This window comes from Nelusetta ayraudi, unplaced genomic scaffold, assembly GCF_046127955.1.
Source record: "Nelusetta ayraudi isolate G7.1 ecotype Tasmania unplaced genomic scaffold, CSIRO-AGI_Nayr_v1 ptg000005l, whole genome shotgun sequence".
NCBI lineage: Eukaryota > Metazoa > Chordata > Actinopteri > Tetraodontiformes > Monacanthidae > Nelusetta > Nelusetta ayraudi.
The window spans coordinates 6,981,964-6,999,628 of NW_027466055.1; the positions used below are offsets into that span (position 1 = coordinate 6,981,964).

Below are 17,665 nucleotides of genomic sequence, written 5' to 3' on the forward strand. Positions count from 1 at the left end.
ATTCCCGTTACGAGTGAAGCCGCTACTTGAAAGCCAGTTGTTTTGGAGACACAACCTGCACAATTTTTTTACGTGACAATTGTAAAGGTAAAAATATCCCATTATTAAAAAAAAGAAAAAGAAAAAAAGAGGAAAATACCTCAAACGGCAGAGTCGCTCTTGGTATGAACTCGAGAGTCACATATATTAAATGTATGGCTCATACAATATTTGTTCCTGTGCTCAGGTCAGTAATTATAGACCTATATTTGTAAAAAGGTTTGTATAAAGTTAATCAATAGTGGCCCTCTTACTACTAATCAGTGACACGATTACGCTGCACCGTAAGTTTGCAGTCCTTCCTGTGGCCAGCAGAGGGAGGCAGCTCCACCTTTCCTCTGCTAAAAGCAACAAATCAACTGCTCTCAGCTGGAAAAGAACTTGGCCAACATTCTAAACACCTCTTAAGATAGAGATGTAGAAAAACTGCTGTATAGTGAGAAAAAAGCAAGTGGATGACGGACACACATGAGAGAGAAAGATCCATGCGTCTCTCGCTCTCTCTCCAAATAAAGTAACATAGCAGACCAGTGAATATCTAATGGAGAAAAAAAGTACAAAAGTAATGAGGCGACAATTTAATAGTCAATGTAGAGACAGTATCTGCAGGGATCTCCCACCAATTTGAAAGTTGTAAGACGTATAAAAAATATAGCAAAACCTTTTGGAATATGAGGGAAAACAACCTCAACCATTGAATGTCAAATCATATATATGTATATATATATATATATATATATATATATATATATATATATATATATATATATATATATATATATATATATGTTGGCCATAACAAGGTTTTTAGAGGTGATGGGGAGGTTACCTGCAGATATCCCTAAAAAGAAAGTGAGTGACATTGTGGACGACTTGCAAAATATTGAAAACTGCTTCAGTGCTTCAGTGTTTTTACCTTGAAAATTTGCTTGGTCCCTCTCCGTCTTCATCATCAAAGTCCATTCTGAGAAGCAACCACAGGAAACATTTTTTTTTTTTTATTATTCAAACGGAATCTATAATGGTATAGACTTGACGAGAGGTACATTTTCAAGGGGCTATGGACACACAGTAAAACATTCTGGGCTCACAAAGATGTTCAGTGATATTCAAATGGTGCTGCAGCACGCATCTTTACCTGAATGCACTATGATTTTTTTATTTGAAACAAAAAAAAACTATGACTATAGCATTTGTATTACATTATGTAATGTAATGATTTTGTTATGGTTACTCAATACAAGAACATTAACAAATTGAACACTTTCTAATGGCCTATAGCCATGGACTTCTTTATTTCTGTGTTTCAGCTTTTCTTTTTTCAGTCTACTACATATCCTGCTGTCTTCATTCATTCACTTACTACACTCAACCCAGTTTATTAATTCCAGACCAAAAAAAAAAAAAAAAAAAAAACATTTATGAGATTTAAAAGCTTGCGCAAAGTGTCTCTACATTTTACAGAAGAGTGAAATGTTTCCGTTTCGACAATAAAGTTGAAATTTTGTGATTAAATTCAAAATCAATCCTGTTTTTTTTCCTTCCAAAAATGGACCATAGCCTCCAAACCTGGAGTACCTGTCACCGCTCCGATTGTACGCATGGTTCACCTGACAGCTTCATGCACCATGGGAGCTGTCTGTTTTCTTCTGATGTTTTATACCCACCACATTTTTGCACACACGCTCACAAACATATCCCCAGACTTGGGTCTGTATTACTTATTCATGTTTGTGTAGGCCTATTGCATGCGCATGAGTAAAACGTATCGCTTCGAACCAGACAAACGTTGCTTCATCTGAGTCACTGTGTATTACTGCAAATTTAAAAAGCCCAGTTAAAAACTCCCAATCCGGGCGAAATCATAGATTTTTAGTTTTTTTTGGCATTCAACACATGCCTTCAAAAAAGAACTAATAAAAAGTAAACATCCCCTCTCGTGTTAATTATAAATCAAAAAGAAATGAGTTCACTCTGGAAAAAGGCCAAATAGGAAACTAATGATATTGAACTATTACACATTTCAATTCAATACAACTTTTCTGATTGACTCTGACTGGAAATTGCATGAAAAAAAAAAACATAGTTCATTAGGGCATGTCACCTGAAAGTGTTAAATTAGAGACCAAGACGAAAAATAATATTGGCTGGAATGTTGACATTTTATATTTAAAATATGGCCATCTCTTATCAAAACTGCTTTTTAATTATTATAAATGCAAGTGTAGCACTTGCAAAATCAGCGTTCACAACCAGTGGGAAACTATGTGTTTGCACAACTAAAAGGCTTTTTTTCCCCTTAACCTCCCAAAACTGAAATTTCTTTAAGCCATCTGCTGTCAAAGAATATAATTCTAGACAGACTAGGACATCTGGCTACAAAAGGCAAACTATTCCAGACATCCAATACATTTTAATAAGAAAATCAGATGGTAAAAGAACAAGTAGCGCTGTTTTATCTTTCAGGAGAGACTTTGCAAAAGCACAATAAGGTCTTTGAACTTCAAAATGTCAGCTGGGTTTGACTTAATCATGCTACAAAAGCCGCTTAAAAAAACAAACAAAAAAAAAACAAAATGAGCAATGCATCAGTGGTGTAAGATACTCACCCTCCTGATCTTCTCTTGCCCCCACGGCCCGGCACAGTTCCTCCCATCCTCACCTGGCCGGCACCAACCGCTCCTGGCATCGTCACAGTCCCCGGTAACTCACTGCCCATTTCTGTGCAACACAAGAGAGCAGGGCGGGCTTAATAGGAACTGTGCAGGTAGGAAGTTTCAGATTATTCTAGGGTTAAACCAGGACAGTCCTGGTTAGGTCTTGTTCGATGGTGTAGTTCTTAAATGCACGCACACTACAAAAAGGGGTCAAGGGCGCGCACATCCTCAATAACTTGCAAGTTGGAGCAAGCACCAAACTTCTACTGTGTAATTAAAGATATAACAGATATAATGCACGATGCACTAGCAGTGCTCTATTTACTGTTAACCATTGGGAGGTGAGGGGAGCTAGAGTTCTGTGGGCAAGGAGGAAAGGAGAATGCATTATTTTCAACTACTCTGCAAAATCCACAACAATGCATTGAGTGATGAAAAAAACTGAAGAAGAAAAAACCCTCCCGTGCACACTTTGAAGCCATCAAGTAATTTCAGGGACAAACGTATATGATCGATTTCTATGTCAAATCCACTTTTTAATTTCAATCAATTCCTTGTGCCCTGTCAACTTTCGCCCGCTGTGTCGATTGTAATTCTATGATTAAAGGGAACCATTTCACACATCTGGACATGGGTGGTAAGAAAAGGGTGAGGAGCTGAACCTCGGGCACAACCGCAGATAGAGCTTATTCAACAGAGTGCCCTTGTGGTCTTTGTTATAAAAAGGAACCGAGAGCTACGAGTCAGAATTTCAGTGCACAAAAGTAACATCAGACACTGGAGAGAGAAGTGACAAATCTGCCTGCCGAGCATTTTATCTCAGCTGGCCAGTGGACCTTCACACACTGTAGACTCCGACAGTGTAAAAGGTTCATGGGCATTGGATTAATTGAGCCTGTCCAGGGAGGCGGCGACTCCTCCAGCAAGAAGCATATTGGATACATCATTTCAAGTCTGGTCAGTCGAGTGGTCTGAATCTGAGTCTGAGGTGTGTCTATGATTTCCTTTTTTTTTGTGATCGTGTTTATATGCAATTTTGTTTTTTTTGTTTTTTTAGATTGAAGATGTTGATTGTTAAATTGTTTGAGAGATTTTACACGTGTTCATTAGAGCACACGTGGACCTGTGACTCTTGACGGATTACACAGTATGTGGACCATGTTTGTTTGGTCACATATCTGTTGACTTACGAGCCCACATTTCGAACTCCTCCTGGATGGATGTTGTGTGATTTAAGAGATATTTAATCGCAAACATATACTCTTTCATGACGACAGACACTATTATGAGGATTGCACGATTTTAGATCTGGACAATGTACAATTATTCTATTCTGTGACGTGATCTTGGCTGAAAATCTTTCTAAGGCTGCAGAAATACCATACATCAGCTAAGATAAACACCCTTGTATCCCAGAGTGCTGCATTCAGTGTTAATATTTGATAAGGAAGCATTCAGCGCAGTAGCATAGCTTTGAGTGAAAACACAAACACTGCAAACCTTTCTCGTGGGCTATCGTCCATCATTCATTTATGAAGTGGGTATGAGAAACGCAAGACTCTCAGTCAGTTTTACATGGTTGTTAGGCAGGCAGCTACATCTACATTTAAATGTGGCCATGCATCCTGGAATTCGCAGTACGGTACTTCCTTCCTGGAAGTTTCCTGGTCCAACAAACTCACAATTTTGAGGACTGAATCAAGACGCTTGTTCATTGCAAAGTGCACTATTTGGTTTTTCCAAACGAAAAAGACACACACTGTAGGAGATCCTTGTTGTTGACCCAGGGGTTTCACTGTCAACGCTCCACGACCAACGACCAATTGCAATTGTTAGTAGCTATAAATATCTGGGTACAATTGCCGATAAAAGGCTGAAATTTGATATCAATACTGAAATGCTTTGCAAAAAAAGGCCACCAGCACCTGTACTGTTTGAGGAAGCTGGCCAGGTTCAATGTCGATAAGACTCTGATGAACATGTTTTACTCTGCCTATATCGAATCTGTTATTTCTTTCTCTGTCATATGCTGGTATGGTAACCTTTGTATCAGAGACAAGAATTCCTTAGGGCAAATTACCAAGGTGGCCTCTAAGATAGCAGGTATCCAGTTTTCTAGCCTGGACCAAATTTTCAACAGGCAGGTGCTCAGGAACGCTCTGTCTATCCGCTCAGGTGATTTCCATCCTCCATCCAGCCTTGGTCCGTGTGTTCCACGGGCCACAGAAAAACAGATACAAAATCTCCTTTGTGCCTACTTCCATCCGAGCACTGAATGCCTCACAGTAGCAGAGAGATGTGCTGTCTACTGTTTGCTGTCTGGTTTGGCCATTGCACTGTGTGGGACTGCACTCTATTTGACTTAACTACTACATTTTCAAATCTATACAACCACTATGGAGTTTCACAAAACAATAATTACACCTTATGAATATGGATGAATTTGGTGGCCACGCACACGAGCCGAAAATACAACAGATGAAAAATATAATGTGTACCCATACTGCTCATGTAATATCAGCCTAGCCTCCAATTTAGTGTAACTACAACTGTCATAAGCATGTTTTATTGCAAAAATATCCACTGCATCATGCTAGCCAGGAGCCAGGTAATGCCCCAGAGTTTTCCTTACGAACCAAAGCAGTTAAAATAATGTTACAAAAGCAGCTTTCTTTGCGACTTACAAAAATACAGCGACTTCCATGAGCATTTAACTAGGGAACTGTGTCCCAACCTCCCTGGCTACTACTGTACAGGAGGCTACAGTGAATATTTTGGTCACCTTATGGGTCCCCGCTCATTGGCATAAACCATGAGAACAATTTTCTCAACTCTTCAAATGGGATTCATTGACATTCTCTAATCTTCAATGTATAACAGTGTTTCAGCATTTCTTGAAGGCAGCAAGCGTCATCCTACCCCTGCTTTAAACTCAGTCACATACAGCAAATCTTCAGACAGCCAAAGCTGAAAAGCCCTGAGGTCAAATGCATTAATGAGCCTGTCAGGAGACCGTGGGGAATCGTGCATGCTTTCTCCTTTTCAATCACTGCTCACACTCAGAAGGTTGCTTCTTCTGCTCTTTTCCCTCACCACTAAATCTATCAAACAGCATCAGCAACATTTGAGGACAACTGTGCTCCAGGAGGAGAACGTACACAAAAGAATCACTTTGTTAAATAAGAATAATTCAATTGATGGAGGTCATGCGTTAACAGAGTTTGTCTACTTGCGTTTTAATACAGATCATTTCCATTTAAAATAATTAAGCTCCTTCTTTAGTTTGTATGTAGTTTAATAGAGTTACTGAGATGGGATAGTTAATCAACTAATTGTAGTAAAACTCACACTGGATGTAAGCACACAGCAAAAAATAGTCAATATGCCGATAGTACAAGGTCATTATTAGTTTAAACGTTTTTGTTTTGTCTTCAAACAAAAATCTCCAAATACAACAGAGAGAACTTGAGAATGCTTAGTGACGAACTCCCATACCATTTGCTTCTTAAATGACTTGGAATTTACTTTTTTTTTTCTCCAGAAAAACGAGAGCTAAACAAATTCATGCATCAAGTGTTTCAAATTCGTCTAGTTAAAGATACATTGATCCCCTATCTACACTGTCGCTTGATTTGAATACATTACAGCCACGTCGTTACTTTTGCCCTTTCTATACACGCAACACATGTTCACTTGCCATGTTTTACATGCTCTTACACCAATTGGATCTAGTTGCTGGCCAGCTTGAGATAATCCCAGAGTGACACAGCAATCCCACTTCCCCCGGCCTCCTCTTTGAGGGCTACACACCTGCCTTGCCAGGGTAAATGGTAAAGCTGATCACAGATCAGCGAGCTAACTTTGTCCTTCAGTGGCTACAACAGCACCAGCAATACAGGCGGGACTTCATTTTGAGTGTCAGCAAAGAGCTTCCAGCAGCTTTCACTGCACACTTCTACATAACATCCCAGTGAGTCATTACCCAACAACAAGCATATCACGCATGGGGATTATGAAACGAGGATACAATAGATTTGTCCTAAAACCAGCAATGCTGCTGCTGTTGCTGTTGCTGTTGCTGCTGCTGCTGCTACTACTAAATATGTGACCCTCACCCTCTGAAAAACATATGGAGATTTTAATAAGGTCACTCAGTCCTTTCTTTTATCTGACAGAGTAATTTTCAAATGCATTCATTGTTCATTCCACAAGCACCTCACCTTGACACTCTGTATGCAACGGAGGCGCTAATAACCACCCAATTCTTTATTTATTTCTCCTTTCATTTACATTGCCAATGAAGTGACACAGAGCGTGAGGTAGAGCACGGCTGACCTGTTTTCATATGGAGGTCTCTGAAAGCCCAGACACCTCATCCACAAGGAACACTTTGCCTCTTGGATTGAAAATAACATAACCCTTGACTATGAATTTTATTTGTTAAAATCCTATTTACTGGGCAGAACTTTACAGCATGTTCACACACAGCCCTGTGTACCTGATAAAGGGCACTTGGTACATTTAGCTACGAATAAAAACTGAAACTTATCTCAGGAATTTCCTTCACTGTTGCCTACCACTTTAATGTAACCCGGCATTTATTTTTTTTTAACGCAAACTTAAGTGCATTCGTCGATAAGAAAATCAACAATTATGTGCCATGAATAGATGACCCTTCATTTCACTCGCCCTCCTACACAAACTATGGTGTAGGTACAAGTTCTACGTCTTACACACTTCCGACGTTAACTTTTTTTCCCCATAGGCAAGTCTTGAGCAAGCCGTTAAGATATCGACCAACAATAGCCGCGAAGAGTGAATATTTAAACAGTTACAGCCACCACTTAATGCCCACCGACTTTGCTCGCTTTGCTCACTTTGTGCAGCAAAATCTCAGGTAAACAGTCTTTCACAAAAAAAAAGAAAAGAAGAAGAAGAAGAAGAAGAAGAAGAAGAAGGGGGGGAAAAAGAGAAAGAATAATAATCACAACAGCGAAATGTTAGCTCAACCTTATCTCGGGCTCGGATTACACACCAAATGGCAAATGCCAAAACATTGGCAGCTTCAACGCGGTTCCGCTGCGACCGTGAGATCGCTGTCGGTGTCAGTGTACACATAAATACCTCTCTCCAGAAGCGTGAAGGGATCAACAGGCAACGAAATCATAAACATCAGCGACTGTCACCCTGTTGCTCGCGGAGGGCAGCGAGCGATACGCGGCCGCAGACGTGATTAGCGCAGAGGAGACGCGAGCGAGGCAACAATATGCAAACTATCCTTTTGTATGACGGCCAAGGCAAAGGGATCCGCGAAATGGTCACGTTAGCTTAGCCTCGAGCAACACAAAAACAGAAGCGGCTGCAGAACGGTGACGGCGTCACACAGAACAAGGCACACGCCGCGACGTTAACCAAGTCGTGTTTCCTCGCAGATGTATAAACTGACGAGATATAAAGAATGGCCGCGTTGCGAGCGAAGCGGGCGGCTCGGCGCGTTGGGGGAAGGGGGATGGATGCTGGAAGCCAGGCTGCGGCGGCCTGTCGCCGCTTCAGCCCTCCTCCTCCACAGCAGCAGCAGCAGCCCCGAACAAAAACACTCGGCTCGTTTTTAGCCCGAATGTGGTGTGAAAACGTCGCAAAAACCGACACCGGGGACACCCGGGGCGCGGACTTACCGGACGGGTTGACCGCTGCGGGAGTTGCCATGTTTCCTCTGACGAGGGGGAAACGAGACGAAATAAAACGGCGATGGAGATGACGCACAATACGGCTTGGAGAGCCCCCCGCTAGAGACGGTCGACGCTCCGTTAGGGTTGGCACGCAAGACTCGGTCCAACAGCCCTCACTCACATCGGCGAGCACGGAGCAACGCTAATCTAGATCCGAATGGCCGACCAAACCAGCGGTTTGCGTCAATTGTGTACGACTCAAGGGCTTTTCGTTCTTCCTTCCTTTCTTTTTCTTTTTCTTTTTCTTTTTCTTTTTTTCCCAGGCGGAAAAAAATAAGCAAAGATCAGACTTGCTAAAAAAAAAAAATGCAAGATGTCTGAATGTTGGTAGCACCGCGAGATTTTAGGGTTGCTTGAATAAATTAATGTTACACAGCGTGACTGGTGCAGTGATGGCTTTGGTTGCGAGTGTGTCTCCCTAAGTTGTGCTCTAATGCCTTCTGTGTTGTGTTGAGCTGCCCCCACTGAGACCAGTTGTGGCCATTTATATCTCTGGCAAGGACAGATGAGCTCTTGGCTCATGATATTAAAAGTATAAATAATGATTGTCTGTTAACCAAACGTGGCTGCTATTATTGGTGTGGTTTTTTTGTTTTTTGGGGGGGTTGTGTAGCACAAGCTGTGCATTTTTCAGAATACAAATGGAGAGTTTTTAAATAAAATTGCACTGTTTGGTCTTGTCTATTGCTTGGTTTATGTTTTCATTTGGTCATGGAAATATGATTGATCTTCAGTCATATCTCTCTGGGTGATCAATTGTCTGTGTTCATAGTTTTATTATAAAATGTATTTAAAAATTAAGATTTTTTTTTTCAAAGACATAATTGTCAAGAAGTAGCTTTCGTTATAAGGTGCACCTAACATTAACCCTCCTTTTAAGAATCAAGAGAAACACACACACACAATCCTGTCCCATCAAGTCACTGTCAAATGCTCTCCTGTGGTGAAACACCAAACACCTTGTACTCCACTGCCCCCAAAAAACACTAAAACTTGCGAGACTGGAAACGGCAGTGGAGTACAAGGTGTTTGGTGTTTCACCACAGGAGATCGTTCGGTGTGTTAGTTTTCATTTTACCGTAATAAAATGATCACAGAATAGCCAAATGGGTAAAGGAATTGTAGTTTACTTTGCACCTTTCAAGATTACTTATTCCTTATTGTGCTTTTACAGCACTAGTCACATTCATTCATTTGATATGGGTACTTGTGAAGTGACCAGTTAATTTTTCACAAATATACACGCTGGTTGCACTGATAAGCAGTCATGATTTTTTTTGTTCCTCCAACAACAATATGCGTTAGACAAGTATTGAAGACTTATTGTCCGGAAGGCATATTTCCAGAACTATATGTGTGACAGTGTTTTTCTAAGTAAAAATAATGAGAGGGCAAAATATCCATTTTTCACTCACCTTGTTAAGTTTCTGTGTTGCCAGGATTTATCTCTTTTTACGTTACGTGATAAAAAACAACAGAATACTGTCTAACTCAGAAAGAAACTTTTTCTAACAGGATTGTATTATGTCTATGTTCAAGGCATTCAATTATTGTGTTTACATACACGTTTTTTGTGGGTTCATATTTGCTGCAAATTTAATCAGATTCCACCAGATTAAATATATGTATAGTAATCAATTCCATCCTTTTTGAGAAGGCCCTGCTGCAGATGTGATGCCCTGTGCGCTTACTGCGTCTGTCTTGTGAACATTAACGTGCAACCGCACAGAGTGAGAGTGAAGCAGGAGCAGGACTGTGTGCAGCACTGTGCTCAGTCTGCAGAGGGGGGAAGCAGCAGCAACCAGTAACCTCTTCCCTTCCACTCCTCATCCGTCTGACCCAGTCATCCCATCTGCCCTCCCTGCGTCAAGCCTTCACATTAACTTGCCATCCTCCTCTGACTCCTCACCTGCGTCCCTCTGCTCCCTGTCCTTAAGAGTCCTTAGTGCAGAGCGGGAGCAATCAAAGGAGCAGTAGTCGTGAATAATGTGAGGGAAGCAGGTAAGGAGTCATCTGATTCTTCTCTCCAGCTGGCCAGTTCTGTCTTTTCTGCATGGAAAAGGCAACACTCTCTCTCTGTTCTTCAGTTCAGTGCATGTTCTTGAACAGGCTTTTCTGGATCATTGCTGTTGTTCGTGTTATGAGCTGCCGTGTGATGTATGCTTTTCGAGCAGCGAGCCTTGAACAAGTAATCTGGGTGCAATCTGTTTCGAGTCTCATTTTGTCTGTGGAGCTCTGTGAGATACATATAGAAATATACAGTATTAATGTATTAATGTTATCCTGAACTGCAAAGTCCTGTCTGCAAAATAGGAGGTTGTATTTTTTTCACCATGTCTTTCGGGTATGCAGTGATCGCTATTAGCCACTTGACATTTGAGGTTCATTATTTACATTATTTACAGCTCCATTCCAAAATGAGACAGTTTGCATGGATTATAGTCATGGACCTTCGAGTGGAAATCTACTCCTTACTGAACTACCTCATATTTCTATGCATCTATGCTCAGATCCAAATTAGATTTAGGTTTGTGGGGGCTGTGGTGTCTATGAAAATTGAAAGGAAGTCTTTTTTTTTTGTCTCTAAAGGCATCCCCCTTCATCTCCTGATCAAACTTAGAATTTTAGACAGTTTCTCTGTCACAATGAGGCAATGTACGGTGGGTTTACTGAAGCTTCCTCGAGAGACAACAGGTGTGTGTTGTTGTTGCGCGCGTATCGCATTCATCAGTCATGCCAAACATGATACAGTGTTGCAGAGGTTTTAATTGCTTTTGCAACATACCTTCTGTGACAAGCCCACGTTGTACTAATTCGGAAATGGTCAGGGTTATTACCTTTTGCAATACAGTTATTTTAGTCGGTTAGTTAGTTAGTTAGTTAGTTAGTTAGTCAGTTAAACCAATTGAGCTGTTGCCTACATGTCGGCATATTGTCTGCTCTGGTCTTCGGCTGGACTAAAGCACTGTTCTTGGGGATTACAGGGCTGCTTTTGTGCTGTGTCCCCTCACCCCCGGCTCCCACTTAAACAGTTCTGTCTGAATAATGGGGTAGAGTAGAAAGCCAGCTGCAGAGCAAACACACAGCGTGCAAGAGAGGACTAAGGGTAAAAGAGGGGGGAACGGAAGGAGAATGGTGCTCCATGGCTCTCTACCCATCTGGCTCGGCACGACACAATGGTTGAAATACAGCAGGTGTGGCCTCTCTCCTTTGTGCATATGTCAGCTTTAAAACAAGAAGTATTATTTATATTGCATTACTGATTTGGTCAGTTAAAGAGTAAATGGTAAATGAGGTGTACTTTTATCACAGTTTTCCAGTGTATCCACCACTTAAAACATCTTTTTTTTAATTCATCCATTCACACACACACACTCACAGTAATGGCCACTGTTGCCATGCAAGAAAGCCACATGCTCCTCACAAGCAACTTGGGCTTCAGTGACTTGCTCAAGGACACTTTGACTGACCAACTGTCGGGACCAGGGATTGATCCAGCGAGCCTCTGACAAAAAAAAAAATGCACTGCACTACCAACTGTGCCATTGTTACCACTACAAAATGACAAAAAAAAAATAGTTTATTCAGCACAGTCTTCAAGGGTGACATTTTGGAAAATCACAGTAAGTTCACTACAAAAAGGGCACACGTCTTCAGGTTTCGTGTCAGTGAATTAATTGCGCGGTGTCACTGACCATAGCTGATGGAGTGTGATCAGTGAATTACTGTTTTCTCTCTGTAAAAAATAGTTTTCCTTCTTTGAGATTCTCTGGTGAGAATAATCTCACCACGACAATGCTTACCTCAATTTGGCCCCAAAAAGCATTTGGTGCAGCAGCTAAGCGTCACTGAAAAATAATTTCCAATGTGCTGCTGCCTTACAGACCCATTCATCAGTTTAATTAGAAGTCTATAAGCGAGCTCTTGCCATTGATCATCAATTAACAAGTAGCTCCATAGCTCCTAATGCAAGTATCTGTGCAATGCAAGTGAAACATACTGAAAAGTTTGTTTCACTTGCAGATACAGTGTTTATGTCTGACTGTAGGAATTTAGATTTTGGTGTATGACAAAATAAAGTAAGACATATCAAGTCCTTGCACTTCCATTTCACAATGGAATCAGGTGGGGGTGCTTTTATGTCAGAGGAATCTTGATTAAAGGAAACCAAAATGTAAATTATTTTCTGTAAATGGAACTTCTCAGAGCTCTGGTTGTGCGTGAATTTTGCCTGATACACACAAGGATGAAACTCAAATTTGACACACAACTTAGTGCGGTTGATGGAATGTTTCAGAAGCTAGTAACATGACATGCTGGAAGAGCGTGAGAGAGGTGAAGTAAACCCTCTTGTCTGCTAAAAGTGTATTTAAGTCAACTGAATGAAATTGCAACACCTCAAATTGAATCAAATCACAAACTGTTCAGTGGTCAAAGCTTATCAGATACTCTAATTGAAGACAAACTGGGGATATCCTCCTGTAGTATTCAGTGAAGGACTGTGCAACTTTTTATGCATGTCATTGTGACATTTGAAACGAGGATAGGTTTTGGTTCCTTGTCCTTTTGCACTGTCTGTCTTGTGCTTAACTCTTCCTTCTTCCCCTTTACATTTGCAGAAACCTCTTCAGAATGGAAGCTGAAAGTGTGCGCCTGTCTGAGGACAGCAGCAGACGACCATAGCCATCATGGAGATAGAAAGCACTACAGAGCCAGCCTTTGTGGATGTGGACCTGGGATTGACTCTGGCCTGCATTGCCTTTCTCTGTATGCTGCTGGTAGCCATGATTATCCGCTGTGCAAAGGTCATCATGGACCCCTTCAGTGCCATCCCCACCTCCACTTGGGAGGAACAGCACCTCGGTGACTGACTTATTTTCAAAAGTATAGTTGCACTGCCGTGCCAAAATAAAAGAGAGAAAATGTCAAAGAGAGGAAAGAAACATCACAGACTTTGGTATGCACTGTATTACATTTTTACAATGCTAAAACAAGACTTGCTGAGGGGTGCAAGTACCTCTCCAATGAGCCTGAGTGCATATTTTTGGGGGGTTTCAGGCCTGCAAAACCTTTTGTTAAACATTCAATAGATGTTCAAATGCAAAGGACAAAGAAAGTGGTGGGTAAGGGATTTCAACTTCCAATAAAGCCATAAACTATTTAAATATTCCAGTTACAGAGAAGCACATTAGCTTGTGCACTATTGTATCTTGAGATGTCTTCAGGAGTTGCCTTTATATTCCACTTCAACAAACAATCGCAGGCAGCCAGACAAACGACAAATGCCTTTGTCTGAGCGCATTTTCCCTTTATTGACTAAAGAGGCAGAAGCCACATGACATTTCTTTCAATCACACAATTTCAAAAAGAAAAAGAATAGTTCAGTGTGAAAGTAGCCAAATCAAGAATATGCTCAATGACAACCAGGTCACCTGAAGTTTTTGTCATTCTTCAAAACCTGTCGTCATTCATGGATGAGACAATTACAATAGCAAAGGGGTTGTAATAGATAGATCCCACATACTTTGGTGTCTTAACTGGGATGGAAGGTCATGTGACATGAAGATAATAGCCACACAATATGGTCACTTCACTTACTGGCTTCATTTTTGCATCTTTAAAATGTGAATGATATTAAATTGAACATTTTAAAATGAGTGTAAAGACAAAGTATGAACATCAAACAGCAATGCTTGACATATCAGATCTGTTTATTAGCATGATTACATGATGATATAAACTAGCCAGATGTGAAATCTTTGACATTGGACTTAAGCCATCCTGACATTTGCGTCAACCATCTTGTACTTTTTATGCTTCAGTGTCTGAATGTCTATTTGTATCGGAATGTACCTGATAAATACAGCTGTGTTTAACGCTTAAGCATAAAGCCTAAAAACATATTGCATATTTTGGCACAAAGAGAAAACTGCAAGGCTAACGTTACACTTACGAAATGTTTGAGCTGCCAGGCACAAGTTTTTAGTTGTTCTGTCCACTTTGACTCCAAAGCCATTGTTTTCAATGAGTAACTGGCCTGTTTTCAATGCTGTCAGCCAAAATTGATGTGTCTTTGTGCATTGACAGCATTGAGCATGTTTGAAATGACATGTCAGTGCATGTTATGAAGTGCCTATACTTATAGTTAATTACAGAGCCATTTAGTACAATGTCCAGTTCCACACCAGCCTCTAGGTATCTCCTTTTATATCCTGTGAACAGGATGAAAAATGCTACACGTTGCTTTTATTTTTATTTTTTTGAGGCTGCAGGGATTTAAGAAAAAAAAAGTACTGCATTTTTTTCTGGTGACCTGGCGGCTGGCGATTGTAGGGGCTCTGTGCACAAGTCAGCAGTTTATAAAAGTTCTTGACTTGAACAGTGAATGGAGGCTACGTTGCCTGAAACAGTTGTGCTGAAAGGATGGCTGGAAGACAGACAATAAGTTTGTCAGTTTTCTTACTATCTGCTCAAATGCTCTCCATTCCACTGCTTTTATTATCCACTTCTATTTTTGCTAGAAAAGCTTGTTTATATGATGCTTGAAATTTCACTCTGAAAGCATTTTATCGCCGATTCATCCAGTTCAAATACTTTTGTTTGGAACTGAGTGTATTAATGGAAGATTAAATGAATGTAATTCTTTTAAACCTCTGTATTTTCTTTTGAATTGTGAATCAATAAACCAGGAAAGCAGTGTTCATCATCATCTCAGACAGTTTTATCTTGCAAATCTGCAAATTTTACTTCAGGACAAGGAAAGTAAATAGCACTCTGAAATTCTGCTCTATCTACTGTGCATCTTGGGAAATTGACTCGTGGGACTGAATCAGTGAAAATTAAGGAATGTCTATGGCTCCATTTAATACATCCAGAAATATGAGTCTGTGCTCCCTGAAAACGTGACTCCTGAACTGTACTAAACGCAGTGTGGTGTCAGAGTCAAATAGACAATCCAAAGAGAAAAAAGCCTTTATTGAGCTGAACTTCAGCTTCATTGTAAATTCATCACACAATTTTGAAGTGACCAATATTTGTAACGTGACCACCACAATGAATCATAAGTCAAACTGAAATGCAATTGGGATTTTATTGGTTTTATTTGACTTTTTTCAGAAACATTGCATTCACTATTTTAAGACAATCTCACGACAGACACTCTGTCATAGACTGCCACATTAGTGACATATGCGGGATGAACAATGTGTATTGAGTCCTTGAGCTGCGTGAATCTAAATCTTCAACTCAACCCTTTTGGAAGAGAAGTTTAAACCAAAATAAGAATGATTCAAACTGTGTCTGGCAATATTTTGGACATCTAAGTTTGGGCAACACACACAAAAACACCCACAACAAAACAAACAACTGTCATTTCTTCTTCTCTTCAATGTCATCCCTTCCATGAGGAAAATGGAAAGGACTGTGGAAGCCCCAAAGAGCCATGTGAACACAACAGCCAATTGTTGTGGAGACAGAGATCTCCATTTGTACTCGAGTCAAGGACATATTCTGCATATTCACCCATCCACAGGGCATTGAAGGTCAACTTGGGGCCACACACAATATATTATGATAATTGTGTCTACACTGTGAGAATGTAAAACAGTAATTAATTAGCACTGACAGTCCCAGCCTCGTCCTCGTGTTCTCTTGCTTTTAACCTTGCTGGAGTGCACACTGGCCTGATATGGTGCCTCAGCCCCACATTCTCCATAAAGAGGTTGTGCCTCTGCTCGTGTTATACCACTCAAGGGACACTGGGTGGCATTTACATCTTTTAGTTTGCCTCTATCTTTCCTCCTCACTCCTCTGTGTCTGACATACCTAAGACCTATTTGATCTGTTGTAAGAACTAATTAGAAAAACTTCCAACCATCCATGCATCCATCTTCTACACCTGCTTCCGCCTGCACCCAGGGTTGTGGGTTGAAAATGTGCTCCTTCCAGCCTAACAGCTGTGGTCAATGGAAGTCTTGTTTTGTCAGCCTTAAGGAACTGGTGAACCTGGTTAACAATTTACTAGTTTTCCAGGGAGCCATTCATTTTTCCGCCGCTATGCCTGAAGCGATTGAACCAAGAATTCCACTGTCTATTTTTACCACTTCATCTCTACAGCAGTCTGTCAAGTTCTTAGTTCACCCAATGTTAGAATGTGCAACTGGTCAGAATGTAGTTACTTGGTGGGTGTGTAATGTGCCATTACTCAGCAATTACCATCCAACAGCCAACTGGAGTAAAAAACACTGTTTGTGGAGCTTTTGTTTAAACCCTCCAGTTAAAACTTAAGTTGTAACATAGTTTCACTGCAAACAGATGATAAAACATTAGCACTACTCAAGGGGTTGGGAGGCGTGGATGATTCTATGAGGCCAGCAGTCTTGGGGATCTCAGAGGATGCCGTTATTTATAGGCTATGTGTGGAACCGCGGCACAAACTGATATTTAGTCTGTGGAACAGAAAATTCCAGCTTTGTCCTTGTCTGGGCAAACTGTACTGTACATACTGATAACCCTATGAAAAAAACAAACTATTCCAGACATATATGAGACATGCATAAATGCAGTGTTTGAGAAAAGCTCAAATTGCAAATAAAAACTACTAAAAAAACGGTCAGGTCTTTTTTGTTAAGCACTGTGGGTTGCATTTCCTTTTGCATGAACAGTGCTATATAAATAAAGTTTATTATTATTATTATTATTAATGATAATAATAATAATAATAATAATAATAATAATAATAATAATAATAATAATAATAATAATGAACATTCTTCAAGAGAGTGCAGAATACCTGTGATCTACTCTTTGATTTGCATAAAGTTTTTTTTTTCCAACTCACTGTGCCATGTCCCAGATCATTATTATCCCAGAGCTGCCATGATTCACTCTGCACCATAGACATCACCACTGTTGTTCAGGGAAATCAATGCGCTGTAATTAGGCCTTTATTCTGGCCCTGCATCAGCAGATCTGCTCAGTGTGTGAATCCCAGTAGATTTAATTTATCTCCTTTGAATTTCAGCAGGAGACTGTCCTTTACATGCTCTGAGTAGACGCTAAGTTATGTTATTTTGTTTTATTTGTTTGCTATATTTGTATCATATGATTGTTTTGAAAGTGTATTTGACCTTCAGAAACTTGAGCAGGGTAGATGTAAGACCATAGCACTGTATGTACCTTCAACAGAACTACCGTGCATCATCACTTTGGCTGAGATCATTTGGTTTGGATGTAATGTTA

The 17,665-nt window shown here is 40.4% G+C and overlaps 1 protein-coding gene across 5 annotated transcripts in view; it reads right to left on the reverse strand.

Moving 5' to 3' along the window:
- The window catches only part of arnt2 (aryl-hydrocarbon receptor nuclear translocator 2), a 34,489-nt gene extending 25,626 nt beyond the window's left edge, over positions 1-8,863 (reverse strand). For 2 of the 5 annotated variants that reach the window (XM_076011451.1, XM_076011435.1), the window contains exons 1-3: positions 8,372-8,855; positions 2,649-2,760; positions 956-1,003 (exon numbers count right to left, since the gene is read on the reverse strand). In XM_076011451.1, coding sequence (XP_075867566.1) covers positions 956-1,003; positions 2,649-2,760; positions 8,372-8,402 — 191 coding nt within the window. In that variant the 5' untranslated portion in view covers positions 8,403-8,855. Of the gene's footprint in view, positions 1-955; positions 1,004-2,648; positions 2,761-8,371 lie in introns of all 5 variants that reach the window. The other 3 variants (XM_076011441.1, XM_076011458.1, XM_076011466.1) reach the window with 3 other exon arrangements.
- Positions 8,864-17,665: the final 8,802 nt, after the last annotated feature.